General features: G+C 42.9%; 2 protein-coding genes across 8 annotated transcripts; one reads left to right on the plus strand and one right to left on the minus strand.

The window, feature by feature from the left end:
* The first annotated feature begins 1398 nt into the window (after window positions 1–1398).
* Window positions 1399–5765, plus strand: LOC109637268 (transmembrane protein 138-like). 4 transcript variants are annotated; one of them, XM_069527136.1, is made up of 6 exons: window positions 1405–1511; window positions 1892–2196; window positions 3218–3741; window positions 3849–4020; window positions 4147–4222; window positions 5140–5765. In XM_069527136.1, the coding sequence occupies exons 4-6, from the start codon at window positions 3895–3897 to the stop codon at window positions 5250–5252; spliced, it is 315 nt and encodes a 104-aa protein (XP_069383237.1). In that variant the 5' UTR covers window positions 1405–1511; window positions 1892–2196; window positions 3218–3741; window positions 3849–3894; the 3' UTR covers window positions 5253–5765. The 4 variants fall into 4 exon arrangements, with proteins under 4 accessions (XP_019955068.1, XP_069383237.1, XP_069383240.1 ...); XM_069527139.1 differs by having other exon boundaries at window positions 1409–1511; window positions 1932–2196; XM_020099509.2 differs by lacking the exon at window positions 1892–2196 and having other exon boundaries at window positions 1399–1511.
* On the minus strand, window positions 5006–15077 carry cfap70 (cilia and flagella associated protein 70). Of its 4 annotated transcripts, none has more exons than XM_069527118.1 (27): window positions 14910–15077; window positions 14241–14427; window positions 13573–13668; window positions 13380–13447; window positions 13120–13173; window positions 12765–12953; window positions 12421–12603; window positions 12219–12313; window positions 11901–11988; window positions 11542–11679; window positions 11200–11361; window positions 10906–10989; window positions 10655–10746; window positions 10414–10474; window positions 10127–10309; window positions 9891–10022; window positions 9493–9621; window positions 9216–9349; window positions 8211–8326; window positions 7860–8060; window positions 7517–7653; window positions 7226–7378; window positions 6948–7109; window positions 6741–6830; window positions 6373–6474; window positions 6064–6111; window positions 5006–5899 (listed from the first exon to the last, which is right to left on the minus strand). In XM_069527118.1, exons 1-27 carry the CDS (start codon window positions 14976–14978, stop codon window positions 5789–5791), a joined length of 3264 nt encoding a protein of 1087 aa, XP_069383219.1. In that variant the 5' UTR covers window positions 14979–15077; the 3' UTR covers window positions 5006–5788. The 4 variants fall into 4 exon arrangements, with proteins under 4 accessions (XP_069383219.1, XP_019955065.2, XP_069383227.1 ...); XM_020099506.2 differs by having other exon boundaries at window positions 12765–12956; XM_069527126.1 differs by lacking the exon at window positions 13120–13173.
* Window positions 15078–15492: the final 415 nt, after the last annotated feature.

Genomic DNA, 15492 nt, shown 5'->3' on the forward strand with positions numbered 1-15492 from the left:
TGAGGATGAACAGATTTTGTTTATCAGGTGAAATCTGTGATTAAACTCTAGAAGACGTATTTAATGAACCCTGCAGAGTTCTGATCTCACGTCAGATCAATGAACCATCGGGAGCAGCTGAGCAGCTGAAGACAAGAACACTCTCTGGAGCCACTTCCTGTCGATGACTTGTTCATAAAGAGTTTATAAAAGTTCATCACTGACTCACAGACCATTTACTTATGTTCTATACATCAGTTATTAAGAAGAACTTTTTATATCCACCAGCGTTGGATTATTCATTTATTTCATTCATATTTAATTAACGGGGGAGACTTCTAATGGTTGATCCTATGGTTTGATTGGAAAGGACATGTGGACGTTCATTAATGATTTATTAACAATTATAGACACATAACTGACGGTCCGTTGAACCCTGCTATCCTTTAATGACTCTTATTTAAAAAAGGTTATACACTCTAAAGCTATATTTAACGATTATTAAACACAGATAAACTAATTAATTACATATTACGAACCATTTCTAATTAGATTTTAAAAACGGTTATAAATGGTTTCCTATAATAAAAGTGACCATCATCACCTCGGTGATCAGGTCACTGCTTGTTTAAATGTTGCACCTCAGTGTGTGTTGAGACACATTCACCACTAGATGACAGTGGCTTTTCTTTTCTCAGCTCCAGGTGTCGTTCATCGAATCGTTACCGTAATCCTGAAAAACCCACAGGAGAAGCTCTGACTGCTTCAGTAAAGAACCCGTCATCATTTACTCACGAAGCCTTAAACTGTTAAACTTCTGAAAACACGTCAGTCCACAGCGGGAGAGAGACTTTAATGAAAACAAATGCACAAATATATAAATGTTATCTCATGTTTAATGGGGTCCCATTAATCAATCAAACTGTATTTAATACAGCATCTTTCAAACTAATCAATTGTTCACTGTGCTTTGACAAAATATTAAAAAAGGATGAATACGTTTACAGACTCATACATTGTGAGCGATTACAAGAACAATAAAATGTTAATAAAACAAGGAAGAATAAATAATAAAAAGATAAGAGATTATAAAATAGATGTTAGGAAAATAAAAAAGCCAGTGTAAAGTCTACAGAGCTCCTGAAGTCCCAAAAGATATTTATCTAGGATATTTAAAACTGCTAGATCATGTTATAGTGACTCATAATCATAATAATGATAATAATGATTTCAGCTCGGTACACGGCAGCAAGAAAACATTCATGTCTTGTCAGGGCTGCAGTAAAACAGTGAGAATAAGTATTTACTTGAATTATCATTATATATAACATTATTTTTGAATACTACAAGCATTAATAGTATGCTGTGACAAAAACCTTGTGCCTGTCTATTAGAGAGGTGTTGGTGGTGAGTGGGGGGGGGGGATGTAGAGACAAGCTGTAGAGACAAGCTGTCAATCTGTGCTGCGGCCTCGTGCATCATCAGTGGACATACGAACAACGTCAGCCTCTCAGATCAACCTCCACATTCAGGTAAACTCACTTCGGTGCTCGATGGAATAGTTGTGATAGAAATCCTGTGATGGCAAAAGGAGAATATTGATGATTTGTGCGTAAAACAACGAGCTGATCTGTAGTTTCTTAAGAAGATTAGGTGAAGCGACGCTCAGAACGACAAGCTGGAGGCTCACCAACGGCAACAGAAGCTTTTTCTTTTGTCTGTTATTGTGAAAGAGAAAGAAAAAAACTAAATATCAGAGATAGTTTGATAAAGCCTCAGAAAGAAAACGCACGTTGATAACTCTTCCTCTCAGATGTGTATCTGCAGCTGTGGGAAACCGTGAACAAGCTGTTTCACCTGTCAAACCTTCCTCTGGTTTTATTTCTCTTTGTTTACACACATTTGCAAACAGTGGAGCTGCTAACCCAGATTCCCTTTGGGACGTCTCTCAGGAATAAGCGGCCTCCTGGCCGAGGCTCCGGTGCCTGTCGTCCTAATCTCCCTCGCACCTGCTGAGGCCGTGCCGAGCTGTAAAAATAGGGGTCATAAGAGGATCCGCCTGGTGTCGGTGTGAAGGAGCCGGTGGAGAGTGATCCTGAGGAGCCGAGGAGCCGAGGCAAACATTTACAGTCGCTGCTGCTTAACCAACAGAGCACGGAGGCCTCTTGGATTAAATATCAGTGAAGTTGGAACAGGAGCTGATTTTCTTCTCCCCGGGTTAATATGTGATTTAATGCTTAAATGACCTGATGTGATTTACTTTCATTTAATCAGTGTTGGAAGTTGTTTTGGAGATTTGAAGTATAAGCACTTTAGAACTGAGAGTGAGGCTTGATTACTACAGAAGTGACTCTCCCACACGCCTGTAGTGGCAGCGTTAGGTTTGGTTTCATTTGGTCTCTGAGAGGCCGAGATACACGTCAACACAATCAGGGAGCTGGAGCAAATTTCATTTCTGGTGCTTTCTTGACTGATAATATAACATTTAAAAAATTCAACATGACTCCTCTGTTCCAGACTCAATGTCCCTGTCGCTCCGTGTTACACACATCAATCCATCATTTCACTGGTCGAATGAAGTCGCAACAAAAACGACTGAAGGGCAGAAGCAGAAATCTCAGCTGGATTCATTGAAACGCGAAGAAGTAAAATAGAAACCAGAGTGAAGTTTACTTCTTTAATTCAAATACAAAGTGAATTTTAACTGTAAAATCAAAAAAGGGATTAGAATCGTATGTACATCGAGTTTCATAATGTTTAATGTGAAGCATTTTACTTGTGTTGTAAAGTGCTATATGATATTATTATCATTGTTGTTGAGGTTTAAAGATGCAGCTAAGGTCAGAGAGGTTGAAGGTTTGTATTGGATTTTATTGTCGTCTGCGTTTTGTTTGCTTCTTCGTTTCTAATCCCCAAAAACAACAAAACCGCTTCCCGTGAGATTTCGCCGTGGGGTGAGACAATGACCCGAGAAAGAACCCGTTAAGTTTTGGTGGGTACTCGATGGGAGAGCAGATCCAGGAGTTTCTTTGATATTTATTGACTGGATTTGACCTTTGGGCCTCGGCAGAGGTTTGAGGTCCACAGCGTTGGATGGGTTCTCTCCTGGTGACGTGTTGGGATAAGTTCTGCAGGTGTGCAGTCTCTGTACTAAGTGCCTGTGAAGCAATAACACCCTAAGACAAGGCCTGCACTGTTGTTTTAGCAGAACCCAGACGCGTCTCGTTTTCTTCCACAGGATCTCAGCTGGATGGAACACGGATGTCCGACCTGTGGTGGCCTCCCGGTGCACGAGGGGTTCACCACCACCACCACACACTGGAGCTGTTTGTGAATCAGCTGTGACACGTCCACGTCTTCCTGGCAGCTCACCCCAGCACCACACTTCCTGTCCCACTTTTAACAGACTTCAGTTCTCCCTGATGTTGCGTCACCTCACCTGCGTTCAGGAAACCACAGTGGAGTCATCAGAGGGCCTCATCAGGAAGCCCACACAGTCAGGAGCGTAGTGTGTGTGTGTGTGTGTGTGTGTGTGGATTTATGTTTCTATGTAGTGCGTGTGTGCGAGAGCGGTGCAGCCTTGGATCCATCGTGGAACCACAGTCCGCCCGGGCGCCCAGCCTTCGGGCCGGAGACGCTGCAGACCAGCAACTACTCTCTGGTGCTGCTGATCCAGCTCAGCCTGCTCTCCTTCGACCTGTTCGTCAACTCGTTCAGCGAGCTGCTGAGGACTGAGCCCGCCGTGCAGCTGGTGCTTTTCATGTAAGTTACACACAAGCATCATCTTTGGAAGCTGGATTGACGTGAAATTTTGACATTTTCCTCCTCTCAAAGTTTTCATCTCCTTCTTGTGCTTTTCTGTTCGACAGAATCCAGGACATCTCCATCCTGTTTAACCTGATCATCATCCTGCTGATGCTGTTCAACACCTTCGTGTTCCAGGTCGGCCTGGTCGCCATATTGCTCGAGCGGTTTAGAATGCTGCTAATGCTCTCTGCCCTCTACCTGACCTTCAGCATCATACTCCACTCCTGGCTCATGGTGCGTAACAGCAGATGAGAACTTGTTCAGTTTGGTTTCACACATGAGAAGAAGAGCATCGAGTGGTTTTCCTCCTCTCTGTGTTTTAAGTAAAGAGACATTTCCTGTTTTCTTGAATCTTTTCAGAATCTGCGTTGGCTGAACACCAACAGATACGTGTGGACAGACGGTCTTCAGGTGCTGTTCGTGTTCCAAAGAACCGGTGAGATGAACCTTTGTTTGGTCTAAATTCTGTCTGCTCAGTAAAAAAAAGGAGGTTGTACAGTTCACGAGTTTAAAATTAAATCAAAAACAATATTTAACCCACCGAGCGAGGCAGACATTTCAATATCTTTAATATAAATTATATTTTGAGTTGGAAACATGCTCAGTTTACGGGACTTATTAAATTGCAGCTGAAGTTTTTTGTTTTCCCTCGGCTGTATTTTAATAAAACAAAATAAATGCTGGTTAATGTCACCAAGTTTAAGTTTGATCAAGGTTGTCGTCTCTGGAGGAGGACACTGTCTCGTCCTCACAGTTTAAAGTTTTCGTCTGTCCTCAGGCTCCAGACAGTGACCACACAAAACGATGTGGGTGTGATTTCCATACACATATAAGCTCATAAGTGGATAAAGGGATCTATTGTCTAGTTGTTGGAACTTACTGCAGCCGTGTTCTCTTTGTCTGGAACACCCAGACAGACGGTTGGTGTGTGATGCAGCGCTGCATCACCACTTCACTAAATCTCTTTAATTGTCGCGTAAAGTGAAGACACGGTGACGTCTGCCGACCTGAGCTGCTCCTTCAGGATCCTGCAGATAGACGTAAACGCTGGAAGGGGATTCCCAGTGTCTGAGTGTCTGTGTGCTATCACGTCTCGTAGCTCCCTCAAGTGAACTGCATCATTGTGAACAGTCATAATATTCAGCAGGAGCCGCTCTCTTGAACATGGAGCGTGAAATGTGAAAGACAATTATATTCAAAAAGACAAAACACAAGCAAATTCAGAAAATATCTTCATCAGTGCACAACATCACACATGCAGCAAATACACATAACGACCAAATATACACGCGGAACCAAGTATATTATCTGGATATTTTGTGTTTTTGTACACTAAACCTCGTCTGTTCACAGCTTCGGTGTTGTACTACTACTTCTACAAGAGGACCGCAGAGTATCTGGGCGACCCTCGTCTCTACGAGGACTCACAGTGGCTGCGAGACGTCTTCGCTCAAGTCAGACAGTGAGCACACGAGGCCACAGACGTCGGATCCAGAGCACAAATCGAACATTTAACAACATATTTAAAAACATACGATGGGAAAAGTGACCGCTTCAACACGCTTGTTTTTTAAAGGTACAGTTACATTTTGAAAGCAAAAATACGAAAAGTTTGAACAAGAAATATATTCTGGTCTAAAAAGCATTTCTTGAAACGCAGGTGCCAAACTCCGGCAGGAGTTAGAACGTTAAGGCCAGAACGTCTCACGAGTCTCGTTTTGCTGTTTGATGACAACAACGAATGAAAAACATTTTCCCGTTACATTTTTTGAATTCTGTTGGTATTCTGTCACCACATGCCCTTTCTTTCTTTTCTTTTTATAATGCTTTGAATTTTTTAAAAGACTATTCTGCATTTTATTTATGTGATCATTTGTGTTGCTTTCGAGTTTGTTTGCACTGTTGATGTTGAACTTTTGAGGCTTGTCTAAATTACTCTGTGTGTGTTTCATCCGCAAAATAAAGTGTTAAACTACAAACAGTGTGCATGTGCGTTATGTTATCACAATCCTGTGTCAGAGTTTGCTCCAGAGCATGAAGCCAGCTGACTGAAGCGGAGCTGATCCTTCAGCTCACTGAACTCTGTGAGGAGCAACTCCTGCTGCAGGTTCCACTGAAAACACGAAAAGAGAAAGAACGTTTTATTTGAGTCTGGAGTAAAATGAAAACCAAAAAATAATAATTACAGCGACACGCTCACCCAAATAAATCCATTAAGACAAAATGAACGACAGATACAGAGGCTTAGATGGAGAACAACACCACCAGACAACTCACCCTCAATGCAAACTTGTGAAACTGCTCCGCTTCCTCTCGTCTGCCGGTCTGAAAACAAACGGTTTGTCACACGTTAGATCAGATCCCTGAGGAACAGAGAAAAAGTGATGAGTGCGTTTTAACTGTGTCCCAGTTCAGGGACTCCAGGGACGCACGCACGTGTGTCCTCTGAGTGGAGTTAAAGGTTGAACTGAACTTCTCGGGATTGTGGGAGCACAGGATACTCAGGCTGTGTGCCCATATTTGGGCCATTTTTGGAACCGAACTGGGACGCGGCTTGTTTGTTTTCAGAGCATCGTCATCACTCACCCTGAGGCAGATAAGAGACAGGAAGGCCCACACCTCTGCATTCTGGTTGTTTAAATGGTTGGCCTCGGTCAAAGCCTCCTCAGCTACAGACAGATTCTCCAACTACACACACACACACACACACACACACAACAACCACAGCTCACTTCTTTTCAAAGTAAATAAAAGTAAAAGCAACTCTTGAAAGCAACTTAGTTTGTATTTTCAAGACTTTGTCTACCGTAGAATTTTGAAGTGTACTTAAAACCTGCAACTAACTCAAACTGTTATCAAGAAGCCTCCCACTCCTTAAATTACTTTTTAACAATTTTACATTATACACTTAAATATATATAATTTCCATCGTTGTTCTGGAAGTGGAGTTTTACCCGGTACAAGGCGGTGCCCAGACCCAGCCAGGTCAGGCAGGAGGGGGACTGTTCACACGCCTGCAGGTAGACCTCTTTGGCTTTTTCAAACTGGAAGTTAAAAACACAGATTTAGTAACTCTGGCTCTTTAGTGGTGTTTTGCAATAACACAACACATTTTCATCTAGCAACACAATGTGTGGATCTGCATTGTCTCAGTATCTGACCTTCTCCTGCAGGAGGTAGATGGATCCCAAGCGGAGGAGGACAAGGTGAGAGTCTGACGGCTGCTGCAGGAAGTTCAGGCTCCACTCATAACTCTCCTGGGCGTCAGTGAATGCCCCTCGCAGGTAGTGACAGTGACCATTCAGAGCCCATGTGTCTGCGTCCTGCTCACAGGGTGGACAAAGCTTTACAGGTAACCACACATGTCACATGTTCCACCCAGTCCTCATCATGGACTGAAGGTTGTGGCTCAGCGCTGCAGCCAGTAGACTGTGTGTACCTGATCTCTGTGAAACAGCGCCTCCCTGAGGGCTGCAGCAGCACCGCAGTAGTCAGCTTTGAGCAGATGCAGCTGGGCCAGAAGACGGAGGAAGGAGACGCTGCGACCACCTTCTGAACACAGGAGCTCCTGGGACAGAGCACGCTCCGCCATCTGGTGACAACGTGACAGTGTCAGCTGACAACTGGAATTTTTATATTTTGGTTTTGTTGGAACTGAGAAAATAAACTCTCTTGTTAGTATATCTGACCAGTGGCTTAACAAACCACTGGATGCTCAGTGTGTTTGTACCTGCAGTGCAGTGTTCTGCACCAGGAACTTCACAGCCTCCATGTAAATGGTGGGGGAACGTTTTGGTTGAGTAGATCTGCAGCCGACACTTTGTGCCGAAGGCTCTTTGTGCATCTCTGAGTCCTGGTCACTGAACTCTGGACGTGAGGGGGAAAACACAATAATATTGTCTAGTGCAATGTGAGTGTAGGTCCAACAAAAACAAATTCAGATGGTTCTTGCCAACGGAATGTATCTAAACCTCGCACAACATGGATTACGATTACTCTGTCACTGCATTTTCTATTTACATTTTAATATTATGTCCTGAAAAGTGGGATGAAGTGTGAGAACTCCTCCTCACTTTGATTAACATCAGGAGACTGACACACAGGAGGGGCTGTCTCCACTTCCTCCACCTCCTGGTTTTTCAGGTCTCTGCCTTTCTTTTTCTCCTCCTCTGCTTCTGCTCGCTTCTTTGCTTTGTCTGCAATCAGCTGCTTCCTGGCCTCCAGAAAAGCCCTCTCAGCCAGGATGGATTCATTCTGCCCCTCATGGAACAAACCTGGACAACACACCACGAAAATATAAAGTCAGACTTAGAGTTGACATCCATCTTTCTTTCTCTCCTAGTGTTGCTTGAGTTTTTTTAAAGTTTTGAATACGGTTTCACAGGTAAAACAGCAGCGAGTAGGAAAATCAACTTCCATCTCACCCAGCAGCGTCCAGGCCATCGTACTGGGAGGGTCTACGTTCGCCGCCCGCTCCAGGAAGGTCTGAGCCTCCTTGTAACGTTCAGATGTTGCTGCCAACACGCCACACATCATGAGGCTGGAGAAACAAGAACAGATTATTCGGATGCCTGGTTAAACATAACTGTGAGGATGGGCTGCTGCTGATTTAACATTTTCCTTTTCACACAGTTTCCAATGTACAAAATGACAAAGTGAATTAACGTCTCTAATAATAGATATGCGATGAGTTGTGGGAGCCTTTAATTATTAATGTTGTTATATATTAATTAGCACTGACTGGGAGCAGAGAACCAGTGAACTGGAAGTATTTTTAAAGTTTCCTGTTACATAATCCCACGACACCTAATACTATTTTAGTATCTGTGATGGATAAATCATCTCTGGACATCTGTCACATCCAGAGCAAAGTGAGGACCCAAATGCAGAAGCCACACGAGGACAGATGAAATGAACAGATTAATGGGAAGCTAGAGTCAAGAAAGCAGCGGCGTCTAAAGCTCTCGAGCAGAAGGAACAGAAATGAGGCAAAGCTTTGTCGTCTTGGAATAACAACGCTTGGAAAACATTGAAACTGCAACGATAAAGACAAAGGAAAACACAGACTACACACACACACACATACAGGTGAAACTCATGAAGGTGGGCCAGGTCATCATAAAGGAGAGAAACCACACAAAGACAGGAAGTGAAAGGCACTGAGATCAGAAACAAGGGTGTATGATAAATAAAAATAAAACAGGAGCTGAATAAAAAAGTGCAAGAAATTGTTTTAAACATAAAAACTCCAAAAAAAGATCCACAAAGAAAGAAGTAAAGAAGTTTTTAAAAAGAACCCAAACACAGACAGAAGAAGAAGTGATGACAGACCTGAGCTCTTTAAGACACAATCATGCAGCCGTGCAAAACAGGAACCACTAGATTAAAGTTAGATACTACGGTTTCAGATGAAGCGGACCGTGTCTAACCTGGGCTGATGTGTCTGCTGGATGGATACAGCATCATGGAAACACTCTTTAGCCTTCATGTGGTCTCCAGTCAGCATGTGGAGACTCCCCCACTCAAATCTGAGGGAGGGCTCACTGGGGTTCCTCACCACGAGCTGTTGGAGAATAAATACAATATTCAACAGGCACTCGGTCATTTCACCAAGCAGTCATTTTGTACAATAGTGAATAATTAGTCTCCAACTCTGTTTTTGATTGAAGAGCAGAGGCATTAGCACTGACGAGCGTGTTCTTGTACCTCTTGGTAGTAACGATCAGCCTGCTGATAATCTCCGGTGAGCTCAGCTTCTTTTGCAAAATGTCTGAGCTGAGAAGAACTCAACTGGATTTCATCTGTGGAATCATCATCAACGTCTTCTGAATAAATCTGGAGAGGGGAAAATGAGTATATATATATATTTATATATATTTATATATATGTTATGGGGATTTCTCTTGCAAGTGAACTTTAAGGTGAAGACAAGTGTTAATGCTGGGGTTAGGTTTAGGTTAAGATTGGCTTTAGGCTAGCAGTCAGTATGTTAGGGTTACAGAATGTCTTCTCAAGAAATCAATGTAGGTCAATATAATGTACTGAGTGTGTGTGTGTGTGTGTGTGTGTGTGTGTGTGTGTGTGTGTGTGTGTGTGTGTGTTACCTTGTTGAGAGCGATGTGCGTCTCATCCACCAGATAGACATAGAGCTCACTAACAAAAGCCTTTAGATCCTGAGGGTCAGTGAATGGATCTGTCCTCCGCATCTTGTCACGTACAAGCCTCACCACTGCATGCTACACACACACACACACACACACACACACACACACACACGTATATTGAAGACTGTCAGGGTTCCTGCAAGTTTCCCCGGTGTGCTGTTTGCAGTTGTTCTGACCTTCATCTGCTCCTTGAAGGAGAAGTATCTCCCAGAGACGTTGAGCGCTCCCATCAGCTGAACTGTCTCTTGCTCCCGGCTGCAGTCGTCTGATGGTTTGCATGTTGCTCCAAATAATTCCCTATACTGGTCTGAGACTTGGGTCACCGTGTTGCCTACCTGCCTGTGGAAGTTGAGCACAGCCTGCAGGAGCAGACACAAGAAAGTGAGCGACCCTCCACTGATGTTTGAGCTTTATCTTGTGGTTTTTTTTTTGGCACGTTTGTGTTACTGTGTCTGTGTTTTACTTTTTCTGCTCTGCTAGGACCCACTGGAGGTCGAGGTCTGGGTGGGATCAGTGCCTTCACCCTGCAGGAGGAAACAGAGACACATTCTCACACACTTGTGTTTCACAGTCGGTAAGAAACCCACAGTGAACAGTTTCTGATGGCTAAGGTTTTATTTGCTCAGGGCCACAATCTAGAAACACAGTTATCAATAGAACCAAACTCAGTGACCACAGAATACTGGATTTAAGTGACACGTTACCTCCTGGACAGTTCCTCTGGAGAGGTTTTGGGAACCAGAGGTTTCTCCAAGGCTATCTCAATAATGAGGTAAGTTCTGGCTTCAGCATACGTCTGTCGTTAACAGGAGTGAGGTGTCAGGATGATGAATGCTTTCAAAAATATTGAATAACATGTGAAGTGAATATAAGTTTGTAGTTTTTTCTCATTCCGTAATTAAAAGCACAGTTTTCATAATGAACACAGTTTTGCTGCTGTTTGGTAGAAACTTACATTTTGCTCTGTGTTGACGTGCGGCTCAGGCTCGGTCAGGCTCTCGGAGTCAGTTGTAGCCGTCCGGCACTGATTGCCAGGTTGCTGACAAACAAACACAACGTTGAATCAAAAGATTTAAGTTAGATTTTGTGAAACTGATAAAAATGAACCACTGGGTTTTGCTTGGGTTGGAAAACTTTAAGAATTTGTTTTACAGTTTATTATTCTTTATTTTCCAGGAATTCTGTTAATTAACGGAATAATCTGTCTCTTAACAGGTAATTTTCTTTTACTAGTCAGGACCTTTCTCACCCTTTTGACTGGCTCCTTTGAATCCTTGGCTCCCTTCTGTCCTCCTTCCAAATTCTTCCCTGCCTTTGCCTTGTGCGAGCTTGCAGCTGAGCTGGCACGAGGTTTGTTATGTTGGGCTGCGGCCTTGGCCTGTTCCTTTAACACACTGACACTCCTCTTCGCCTTTTAGCACAAGACAGAAGACAAACTGTCTTTACTTGAAGCTTAACAACACAAACACGATGGAAGCAGTATTAGGGTTATTCAGTGGAATATATCCAGTAAAGTCTTTACTTATGAATCACACACGATAAATCAGGGCTGTGCAGTATACATCCTATTTTTTTTTTTTATCTATATGACCTTGTTCAGCAACTCTGCCTCGGAGAAGGGTTGAACACTGTACGCTCCTCGGATGCGGCTGACACCGGGATACAGCAGCCGGCCCATATCCACAAAGGCCACACTGTGGAGGAGGATCTCGGCGTTCTCTTCAGCTATCTACACACAGAAAGAAAAAAAACACACAAAGACGAATTACACAAAACTTCACATTAACTTTCCTTGAACTTTAATGCAACTGTGGTTGTTGTCCTCCATCACTTTCATCTGGTTCGGGCTTGAGAGCTTAAGTTACAGAGTCATTACACAATGGAGAAGAAAGTATTAAATAATATTTATACTGTTTCTAAACTTATCCTTCTATAACAAAGCTCGCTCACCTGCTTGGTTGCTGCCTTTCCAAGAGGAGCCACCGACCTCATGATCTCCACTGGCCACAGTCTGCTCTCAGTGATCCTCTGCCGCAGCCTGAAGTCAGATAAACATGTTCTCATATCATTTTCCAGAGCCTTTATTTTACCACTAGAATTTGACTTATGTTTTTTTAATGAAGGAGCCAAGTTGTCAAATACAATCTACAAAAATCCTAACATTCAGAAACAGTCCAGGTATAGTCTTAAGATCTAATGTCCTTTCTAGAATAATCTATTTGTAGACGTGGCCATCAGGCAGAGGAGGAGTTGTGTGTGTTCACTGACCTGGCACTTCCTCCTGCATCCAGGAAGCAGCACATCTCTGTGTCCCAGCTCACCCTGCTCTTCATGGCCTCTGCCTCATTACGAAACTCCCGGTCCTGTTGGAACATTCACACCTTGACGGTTATCGACAGTAATGTGCCATTCAGCCAAAATCAATCAATGAGTCTTTGAAGCAGCAGACGGAGGCCAGATCCACAGTAACCTCTAATCCAGTCAGCTCTCCGTCCTCCTGTTCGATGGGCTCTTCTTGGAAATAAGCTCCAGGCATGAAGTGGTTTCCTGGGGCCAGCAGAGCCTGATGGGGCCTCTTCTTCTGTCTGCCCTTTACCTCCGTCTGCCCCCCTGGCTTCAGCTGCCCATCACCAAACACCAGTGCCTGATCTTTCTGGAGGTTAGAGGAAAAGTACACCCACAGTGGTTAAATCATTAATCCTGGAAACTTTCATGTTTGAGTTCTGTGACATTTTGATTTAACACGTCCTAAAACTTTACAAGCTCTTCAGTAAAACAGAAGAAGCTAAGTTACAAACACAGAGGAACATTCACCTCAGCCATAAGTGGGACCTCCAGGGCAGCAGTGAACGAGGAGGAAGTTGGGGCGGCACCAGACGGCAGCATCCATGACTCAGGGACGGAGAAGGCTGTCTCTATGGTTACCTTCAGCAGGTTGGAGGCCGAGAATTCGATCTCAGACAGAAGCGGAGCCGACACGCTGACACTCACATCCAGGGTCGACTGCTAAAAGGGGTCAAATGTTGAGGGTGTTTGATTTGCTTATAAACGATTATATTGTCTAAAGGTGTCACTGAAGACTCAGTTTTTCTACCTACGGTTACACAACCTACTAATTTAACGTTTTTGAGAACAACTGTGTTCATTGGTGGATCCCTGTTCTGCACACCTGGCTGCACTTTTCTCTTCCTGCTCTGGACTCACTTCCTCCTCTATGTAGCCCCTGTGATAGAGCACAAGCATTTCTGAATCATATGAAAGGACCACAGATAACAGGTGTGTTGCTTTTTAAATCTGTGAACACCATTTATTTCCAACATTGAGTTTGCCTTGGTCCTCTCTCCCTGTGCCTGACAATAACTGAGTGAAATTATTAAATGAGTATTACATTATGATTATTATTTATTATTGAATTTTTAACACACAAACCTTGGAAGACTTGGTTGGGGGGCTGGTCACAGGATTCAATGGGACAGTGGCTGAGAAGCTGCACTGACCTGAAGTCAGAAGAAAAAAAGTCACGTCCACACAGGATTCACACAGCGTCCAGAGCTCCACCCGTTTGTTTGCTCAAAATACATAAACATATTGTGAACATCATTTCTAACGTGTACAAATGTACCGTGCAGCAGCGGCAGCAGGTCGACCACAGCTTGGCCCAGCACCACCGTCTTGGCTTCAACTTTCTTCTCCTCAGGCAGGAACTCAGTCACAGTCACTGACGACAAAAAACTGTTTAATCCAGTGAAAATTGAAGCCAATTAGGACTCCAGGCCTTCTTCTGTTCCATTCAACACTCTGCAAATTACTCCAAATGCTATTACAAGGATTAGGGATACTTGTTTCAGTTTAAGCTGCAATTGACTTGTCTCCATCCTAAGTTTCTGTCGACCGGACCTGCAAGAATATCTGCAGATCGTTAACAAACTTCCAACAAACAAAATTGCAGCAACATATTTTGCCAATTCTGATGAAATATATCATCTAGAATAAACAAAAAGTGGTTAGATAGTGTAACAATAATTAACCACAAGGCTTAATGATGTGATTTTCTTGTAATCGGCTTATTTGGTCAGGTAGTTGTGTAAATGTTAAGAAATAAGCTCCATGTTCATGAACTAGTTAAAGGTAAGGTAAGCAAACATGTAATAACTAATACAATAACAGGCTCTAGGTCAGTAATATAAAACTTTCTCTTTGCTTAAATAACAAAAGATTTTAACCACTGGATGTATTTTTCCATTATTGGACAAAAAACAAGATTGATGAAGGTTGAAAAAGGCAACTTACATATGATTGGTTTATGGGCCATGTCACTGAGAGCCTGAGCGTCATGGAGACAGTGATATTTGCAGGTGAAGTTGTAGTCAACGCGCTGCTCCACGGGGTCGTACTGCTTCTTGTCTGACTCTCCCAGCAGAACTCTGTCCACTTCAACCTGCAGAAAACTCTGGAAGCTGTCGTTCTTTTTCCCCTGCTGAAGAAAAGAGGAGAAACACAATAGACAACATGAGGTGTGCACACTCACAGTGTCCCTGATTCTAGTCATTAAAGCTGCATGTTGCAATTCTGAACATCCATCAGAAACATTCTGACGCAGGGTGATGAAATAAATGAGTATTTATTTGTCTAAATTAGTCCCTTCAACTACAGCACAGGGTGTAAGGGGCACTCACTACTCTGGGCCAATTAATGAAATCAATTAGGCCTAATTAACTCTAAAGTGACACTTTTAACATATGAAACTCTTGACGATGAGTAACACAGAAGTTTTATTATCAAGCATTTTTCGCTTTTTCTTTCAATTTATCTTTTTATCCAGCAAGTTAGAAGCGATCATACACGTTAATAAACCTCTGTTGCTCTGGTTACATCACCTGAAGTGGGCTGAGCTAATAGTTAGCATGTGAAGCTAACTTGTCACTTGTCCTTTTTAAAGTTCACCAAAGTTAAACTCACCAGGTTGTTTCCGCGCGATGCAGTTATTTTAATAAAGTCTGTTTCTGTGGAGTCACCGGGCGTCTCCATTGTGAACACGGGCCACAGAACAACGGTCAGCGGTTAGCGGTGAGCGGTTAGCAGCTAGCAGCTAGCGGTTAGCCTCTTCCTTCAGATACACGGATTCACGTTTCCATGGCGACAGTACACATGCTGGTGCGTTCACTTACAATCTGAAATATCCAGACTGACAGACCAGCAGGTGTTTCAGACCTACATAAAAATATAAAGGATAAAAAGAAAGCCAGTCTCGACATTATATGTACACACACACATATATACATATAGAAATAAATATAGATATAGATAGATAGATGGATAAATAGATAGATAGATAGATGGATAGATAGATGGATAGATAGATAGATAGATGGATAGATAGATAGAAATGTTATTAGTACCTCTATTATTATAAAACTGACAGTGTTTTAATACAACTGTTATCTCCCCCTCTGATCATACAATGGTGATGAAGTGATTAACAAATAAAACATAATTAAATGGAGTGAGTGCTTTCAGTCAACAACAACAACAACAACAACAA

This window comes from Paralichthys olivaceus, chromosome 1, assembly GCF_024713975.1.
Source record: "Paralichthys olivaceus isolate ysfri-2021 chromosome 1, ASM2471397v2, whole genome shotgun sequence".
Lineage (NCBI taxonomy): Eukaryota > Metazoa > Chordata > Actinopteri > Pleuronectiformes > Paralichthyidae > Paralichthys > Paralichthys olivaceus.